Source organism: Hyalella azteca, unplaced genomic scaffold, assembly GCF_000764305.2.
Source record: "Hyalella azteca isolate HAZT.00-mixed unplaced genomic scaffold, Hazt_2.0.2 contig9044, whole genome shotgun sequence".
Lineage (NCBI taxonomy): Eukaryota > Metazoa > Arthropoda > Malacostraca > Amphipoda > Hyalellidae > Hyalella > Hyalella azteca.
Genome location: NW_025939124.1, coordinates 546423 through 554800, shown reverse-complemented (window position 1 = coordinate 554800; position 8378 = coordinate 546423). Strand labels below are relative to the sequence as shown.

Here is an 8378-nt window from a genome sequence, read left to right as displayed (position 1 = left end):
GGGCGCGACTTACTCCACCAGAGACGGCGTCTGGCGCTGGAGCGACGGTGCGGCCGTTCCCATGGGCGCTCCATATTGGGCGTTTGTAAGCGATTCTACGATACAAAATAATCCACTATGAAGAGACTTATAACGTATAGAAGTTGATGATTTATTTTGCATGTAATGCAGATTAATGCGAAGACAATGCATCAGCTTATGTAGCTCGGACAAATGAAGTGAAAGAAAGTCAGATTAAAATGCAAATTGTAAAGCAGGTTTCGAAGACAAAAAATGACATGTATTGAAAACGTATGATAAAATCAGTTTAAGAAATTTATTCTAATTTAAATTAACTTGAAATAGAAACAATACAAAGTTAATTTACGTGAGGTAATTTATTTCCGATATGTTAATTGATGGAAATTTACATCATACGCGTAGAGAACCTTGATGGCACGAGTACTCAAGATGTTGCGATTGTCGCAGGCCACCTCATTTAGTCATTTGACTTAGTCAGTTGACTGCTCAACTTTTCTCGATTTCTCATTTCGTTGTTTGTGTTTATCTCACCTTGCGTGACTTGTTATTAGGCATGCGTACAACAATGGAGGGCTTATGGCACATTTGAGGTAACCCCGTAAAATCGTCGCCGGAGCCAAGGTGCACGAACAACTGGGATAAGGAGTTAGGGGTGACTGCCGGTATTTGGGCAATTTTGTGCCTGCTCTGTGCCTCAAAATTACCCACAAACCGGCGCCCATAACTCCTGACCTTACCCCAGTTGTTCGTGCACCTTGGCTCAGGGAACGATTTTACGGGGTTACCTCAAATGTGAAATTAGCCATCCAATTATATCGTCTATTGCGTATTGGTCTGCAAATTCAAGATGGATTACTTATCTTGTGGTTTTTCTTCTGACCATGAAGCTCGTGGACTGCATAGTTTCTATGCGCAAGATTTGGTTGCCGACTATCGTACTCTTACTGTAGTAACTATTCTTAAGGACAGACGCTGATACATTAGCAAAATACTAACATTTTGTTTATAAACCAACAAAGTGAACTGACGCTTCAGCATACTTGAATGACATAATCAAAATCACTTCCTGAGATGCATCCGAAGTTAAGACTGAATGAGCAAAATCATTGAAACTAGTTTGTGACTGTAAATAAACACACAAAGCGGGCCCAATTTAACAGCCGAACTACACTTGATTTATTTACATTTTAAAATATTGGTAGACGAATACAGTTTTCTTCTTGACGTGAGGTGATTAGCTACTTGGCGACTTTTACTCACGTTTGCATCTGTTGAAGTGAAACATCCCATAACCATTTTCGTGGAGTCTGACGTATTTAGTATTAAAATATTAACGATAAGCCGCATCATGAATAATAAATTATTTTTAGAATACTGCGGTAAATGCGGGGAGAGAACCTGAAGGCGGTACTCTGGAAAACTGCGCCGTCATCTACCCCGCTGGAAACTGGGCAGTCTTTGCTTATACCTGTGGGGCAATAAACGTTTATCCTATTTGCTCAAGAACACCGCTGCATGGTGAGAAAATGAGGAGCTCCGTATGCCAAACACATATCTGCCTTAATTTATACCGCAGTCCTGAAAACAATTTTTGATACAATGTTTTTCATATTTTAAGGAAATTAGTCCAAAATTCAACTGTAGTGTAAACACGTTCCTCACTTAGCCACGTTTAATTTTCATATTACCTTACACAGCATACATTTATATTTTCAATACAGGACATTGCGGGCAACCATTTGTGTTGGTGGGCACGCACTGTGTCCACGTTATCCAGGCTGGAAGTACTTGGGCTGCCGCACGCACCCAGTGTGGACTGCTTGGTGGAGACTTGATCATTCTTGAGGACTGTCATCAGTACCGCAAGGTTTACCTCTACCTAACCGAGAAAGGTGACACCCTAAATATTCAGAATAAATGTTAGACCAAAAATTAGGATTTCCCTTACACTTAACTGTTTCCTACCAATAAAGAAAAGTAATTTACCAAGCACGATAGTAAATAACTCAGAGAGTTGAACTCATCTGTAGAAGTCATTCAAACCAGAAACTGTGAGGCAGCAGACTAAAAAGTCAGGCACCCACCAGTATTGTTGGGTACCTTATAAAGCACGGAATCCTGAATTATATTCTAGTCTAGTATTTCTCGTTTACGTGCATCTGATGCATTTTTCTGTTATACCATATTTGCAAATGCTCGTTTTGAGCATTCATGAAATTGTGGTCGTGTATTTAACGTTTGAAATTGAAGAAGATTCTATTGTATGATCTTACTCATATTTCTTCCTTTTCTAAGGTTACAAACCTTTTGCATTTTGGATCGGTGGCTCAGATCTCGCCATCGAAGGGCAATGGCGCTGGATAGACGGTTCGCCGATTGCTATGGGTGTTCCATACTGGGGCAATGTAAGCTGGATCTTTAGTTACAATGTAATCATTCTACATGGAAGTACAAACAGCAAATATGAGATATTCGAATTTGTTTATATTTTCTACAAATTTGCTTCATTATAAAGTGCATTTAATTTAGAATTTAGTGCTGCGCTTCAGGCCTTACGCCATGTAATCGTAATTCAGGAAATTCAGAGCCGCGAAAAGTTTATTCATTTGTTACTTAAATCTGCGAGGTCTCTGCTCTATGCGTTCATTATTCAATCAAGTCATTGATTAAATATTATTTATTTGGGTCAATTCCCAGTAATAATTTTATACAACATGGTTCAAACGAAAATCAAATAAACAGGGTTCGTACCGGTATTTAGTAAAAAAAATTCCACGACTTTTCCATGACTCTCCATGACCATCAAAATAATTTTATAGGACTCACATACGACAGGTTCAGCATGATTGAACGACTAATCGTGCATATTCTATCATCTCCTACAGTTGATAAATAGCAAACGTGTAAATGCATAGCTCTTCATGGCTCTTCAACGTTGCTTCCCCCATATTTGACACGTCGAAGTCCTTCGAGCACAATGTACCTATCCCCATACCTTCATGCTTGGATGGCGAGCAAGCCTTGAATAATAAGCTTCTATTCTTAACCACAAGTCATGAAATTTACACTTTCCAGGCATGGTGATGTAGAAATTGCACGCTGAAGATGGAATGCAGCAACTGCAGATCAAAAAGTTGTCGAATGCAACTGAGCTTGGTGACGAAGCTCACGTGATTGGTTCTCCAATCAGAACGCAGGCAACAAGACACTGCACAAACAGTACAGTAAACACACGCAGCACAGAAAAACACTTCTTTTTTTTCTTTTATTTGCAAATTCCAAGACTTTCCATGACCTGAAATGAAATCCAATGACTTTCCAGGCCTGGAAATGAAAAATAAAATTCTATGACTTTCCATGTTTTCCATGACCGGTACGAACCCTGAATAACTAAAAAAACAGATTTAAAATAATCTTGTTCATGTGCATAAACACTAGTGGTCAACGAAAAAAATTCTAATGAAAAAGTTGTATTGGATAATATTACAGTTGCATTTGTATACTAATCCTAATATGTTGGTACATGCATTAATAATCTTCCTTGTAGATTTTATTTGAAATAATTTCGCTCTGTCCATTGATCGTTAATATCTACACTTAACTCGCCACGTTATGCCGATCGAGATTGTTCGAGTAGTTCTCGACATAAACATGCATCAGATAATTAATTGGATATCAATCATGATATATTTTTAACGTAGTGTAAGTCCTACAAAACAGTATATATAATAAATAAATTATGTATCTGAAACCACAGGTTCAAGTAGGAGGTCCTGGAGCTCCAGAACCCAACAACCCTGGAGTGGAGAACTGCATGGAGCTCAGTTCAGCGTGGATGTACCGCTTTTCCAACACGCTGTGCAACAACACGCGGCGGGTGGTGTGCGAGACCCATCCCCTCTAGGGGAAGTATTGAGAATAGGGTCCCTTCTAGAAGAACAATGTGATTTTATTTCAATAAAATTATAGGGATGATGGTCCTTTCTAGAAAAGTATCGTGGTTATATTCCCTGGAGGGATATTGGGACCTTCATTAAAGTAAATTCTAAGATGGAAAAATCAAGAGATATGCATTCAATTATGTAATTGAATCGAATTAGACTGGAATAATGAATATTCATAACCAAAAGGTATAGATTGGTAATCCCAGAATAGATAATACTTGTAACTTAAGAACCCGTTACCTCAAGCACCGTCATCTCCAACCACCTCGTTCCAAATCCAGTTAATAATTTTGAAACTAGCTATTTGATTAAACTTGTTCAAAACCACTTTTAGCTCGGAACTCCAACTAAAGTCGCAATTTGATGAGTATATAAGAAGCTGAACCTATATTTGTGAACGCAATATACACTTGTATGTTAATCGCATTGCGATTTTAAATTTATTTTTCGCATTCATTGTTCAATGTCTCATGATTACATGTTAAAATAAAATTGTATGCTCTAGCAATATCCTGGCAAGAATTATCCTTGATGTATAATGGATTAATTCTGTTATGATTACTTCATATCATAATAAATAGTTCGTGTCATCATTATAGCGTCTATTTAGTCACACATTCGCACTTACATCGTTAATACCGGTGTAGGGTTCCTGCATAAATTAATACATTTTATTTCATTCTTGTAACGTAATTAAGCCCAGTGATTATTGTAAATTCTTGGGATATTCTGTAGCCTTGCCATTTAATTTAAGTTGTGATGTTTGGCGAGCAACTTTCTCGAGATATTCCACAGTTTATACCAAATATAGTGTGATTATTGGATGTGATTACAGGATGTGATATGATTATGTGATTATAGGATGTGATATGATCATGTATGCTTATGTGATTATAGGCTGTGATTATAGGATGTGATTTTAGGAAGTGATATGATTATGTATGATTATGTGATTAAAGGCTGTGATTATAGGATGTGATTTTAGGAAGTGATATGATTATGTATGATTATGTGATTATAGGCTGTGATTATAGGCAGAGGTGGGCAGTAGCGCGCTACATTTTCGGTACGAGGTTTTGCCGCTACAGCGCTACCACTACATTTATAAATAAAGCCTTTAGATTTTACTTAATAGTATTAAATATTTTTTGAAAACTAGCATGATACATACATTATAAAACTGTACGAAAGATTTCGGTGTAATGTTGTCACCCTCAGCCTATTACTAGTGTCAACATGTTAGTTGTTACTTGTTAAGTTGTTACCAGTTACCACTTACAAGTATTTTTTCATGTTTCAGTTTGCTTGCAGTTATTTTTATGCTTCACTTTCCCTACAAGGATATCTACTTTAATCTACCAATCTCAAAAATAATCCACCTATATATACAAATAAAAGACTGATTTTTTATGTGTATATGCGGATAATTTTTTAGATTGGTAGATTAAAGTAGACATCCATGTAGGAAAGGTTAAACATAAAAATAACTGTAACTTTTATTTACTGTATCTAACCGTACTAGTTCGGTTAGGTTAATTGCAATAAAGTTGCATTGATATGTTTTGAAAATGTTTTATTATCATTAAATGTTTATGAGTAAACCCCAATAGCAGAACAATAAATATGTAGAGATTTCCAACAATTTTGGCCATTTGTAGCGGCTAATGTAGCGGCGCTACATTTTACTGTAGCGGTAGCGGTAGCGCTCGCTACAATCTATTGGGTGTAGCGGTAGCGGTAGCGCCCGCTAGATTTAGAGCATGTAGCGGTAGCGGTAGCGCCGCTACATTTGAAAGTAGCGCTGCCCAGCTCTAATTATAGGATGTGATTATAGGAGTTGATTATGCTATAATAGAAGGCAAGTACTGGGATAGGAGCTCACGAAAGTTTTACAAGGAGTCGGGGTATAGGGCAGAAACTGTAGGGCGTTTGGGGTAAGGTGGATGTTGCGGGTTGCGGCCTGCCAGTATTTAAGGGGGGTATGGAGACCCGTCCGAACTCCGAGGCGAGGGTGATCGCGGTCGCTGCCGTGACTTTTATCTTACGTCTGGCTGTGTGGTGTCAAAGGAATGTCATGCGAGCGCAGGCCTGCGTCGCGCTGCTCTACACTCTGTGTAGTGCCCTCTCACAACAGTGCACATGTAGTGCTACCCTCATAACAGTGCACATGTCATCAATGAACTTTGACTTCTGCCAGCACATTCTTTGCTATTTACAGCGCGATCTTAAAAAAAAACAAATAAACATAAAACATTTTGATGTGCCGTTAATTTCATTTTTTCCCATGTTATTTATTTCATTTTTCCGGTTCAAGGACGTGATAATTGCAAAATTCATCATTGAATTTTCAATTCATCAAAAGGTAATTTAGGCTTTGATACCCATTCTTTCAATTAAATATCATATTTTATTTACTTTATGATAAATAAAGGGAAAAAATTATAGTAATATAACACAACTTGGTTGTGCATAGACTTGGGCAGACGCGTCACGAAGCAAAGGGTGCTTGGGCCGCTGAGCTTACCCCTCACACCCCTCCCCTCACCCCCCCTCCGATGTGCGGGTACCCCATTTGGTAATGTGAGCCGCTGCTTCAGGCCAAATAGACTGTTTTTGAACTGTTATATTTCTGTCTCTTATACACATCTAGATGTGTATAAGAGACAGCTCTGGTGAAAAGTGCTCGTGCGGTCATACCGACGTAGCTAGATGCACATTGTGCACAACAGAAAGAATATACCAGAGAAGNCTGTCTCTTATACACATCTAGATGTGTATAAGAGACAGATCATAACTGGTGTTATACAAAGCTTACATATTTTTTGTTCCTTTACACGGATTGTAAATAAATACCTAGATAATTATGGAAAATTTCAGATCGTCATCTCATTTACGAGTGAAGTAAAGTTCCGCCTAATTAGTTAAGAACTCCTTAGGAACCTGTCCGGGACCTGGCGGTTGTCCATACTAGCCTTAAGCAGGGCGTCGGACGGCGGGCCGCGGGAGTCAGTTGACTGAGTTGAGTATGGAGGCGAGGCACGAGGAGTCGTCTCGTGCGAGCTAGAAGTTGGGTAAACGCACGGCGGTTTGTGGACATGGATTGTGTTGATCGGTGTGCAACTTCACTAGTCGCGGAACAGGTGCGAATTGAAGGTAACACTAGTCAGCTGAAAACGAAGCTAATCGAGGATCTGCACCAGCCAGCGCGTTAGGATACGCCGCGGAGGAGCCAACACCAGTTCCAACTACGGTTAGTTTTACGACGGAGCAAGTCGCGTAGAAGTCTTCCAAGGCACGCCTCCGTCACATAGCCGGTGAATTTGATAGCCGGTACTAGTTGGGAATTTGATAGGGCAGAGCCGTTTTTTTGGTTAGAATTCCATCTGCTATTACCGTGTTCATTTCTGTAGGTCGTGCCATTTACCTATATTCCAGTTTAGGTCGGGTCGTAGGTCGTGTCATTTGCCATGCCTTTGATTATGCCATGGCCGTGAAAAGTCGATTGATTAAAAACGGAACAGCCCTGTAAAAGAATAGCTTTGTTTTAGTTATGTCCTAGTCCCAAAATTGTGCTAGACAGTGCTCAGATAATTAGGCTGGATCATTATTATCATGTCACCGCTCTGTATTAGGATAGTTTATTTTTTAATATATAAGTGTTAAGAAATTCATGTGTTGTCATTTCTTTTCCTTTTTTGTTAGTTCGATAACTGCCAAGCTTAGGCGCGCCTAGCAAGCCACTTCGGCAACAAAAAACCTGACAGAATTGAAGCAATTGACGATCGAGCGATAAAATCTATAATGTACGGTCAACATTGATAAAGTAAATTTCCATAAAAACCATAAGAAAAACTTCCTTTTCTCTATTCAGGAAAAACCATAAGGAAAACACAAAATTATTTTCCTATTCAAATGCACCACAAATTTCATACGTGTGGATACTTGAGACATGGATGGAATAATTTTTTTCAAATGAACCAAGTCTTGATTCGCGGAGTCTCTCTTACTCTTTAGTGCTCTGTAATTGGTTAGTAGAGCGGTTGCTGCAGTCTTCAGTTGACGTACGTCGGTAGCACTGGTTGCTAAGCCACGCACTGAGTGTGGTTAGCTCGAGAGTCACAGCGCAGCGGCTCGTAGTTCCTGCCTTGACAGTCACGACGCTGCGGCTCGTAGTTCCTGCCTTGATAGTCACTACGCAGCGGCGCGTGGATCGTGGCTTGCAAGTAACTACGCAGCGGTGCGTAATATGTGTTCAGATATTGTTAACAAGCATAGTATTCATTATAACTGTTGAACGTTTCTTAGCATTCCTTACTCCTCACTGTTAGTTAACTCGTGACCGTCGCGATGTGAGGGGTTAGAGCTTATACGCCACGTGCTGTACCTGCCTTCTCGTTGTGTTGCGGTGTTCGA

At 39.4% G+C, this 8378-nt stretch overlaps 1 protein-coding gene across 1 annotated transcript; it reads left to right on the top strand.

Moving 5' to 3' along the window:
• The first annotated feature begins 9 nt into the window (after window positions 1-9).
• LOC108665175 (perlucin-like protein) lies at window positions 10-5045 on the top strand. The gene is made up of 5 exons (XM_018151902.2): window positions 10-85; window positions 1392-1539; window positions 1743-1913; window positions 2317-2426; window positions 3779-5045. The coding sequence occupies exons 1-5, from the start codon at window positions 62-64 to the stop codon at window positions 3923-3925; spliced, it is 600 nt and encodes a 199-aa protein (XP_018007391.1). The 5' UTR covers window positions 10-61; the 3' UTR covers window positions 3926-5045.
• Window positions 5046-8378: the final 3333 nt, after the last annotated feature.

What these genes read in the sequence shown, in the direction of transcription:
- LOC108665175 (XM_018151902.2), top strand. Translation starts at nt 62, where the DNA reads ATGGGCGCTCCATATTGGGCGTTT. An exon ending in CCTCTACCTAACCGAGAAAG is followed by an intron (nt 1,914 to 2,316) that starts GTGACACCCTAA and finishes TCCTTTTCTAAG; the next exon opens with GTTACAAACCTTTTGCATTT. An exon ending in GTGTTCCATACTGGGGCAAT is followed by an intron (nt 2,427 to 3,778) that starts GTAAGCTGGATC and finishes CTGAAACCACAG; the next exon opens with GTTCAAGTAGGAGGTCCTGG.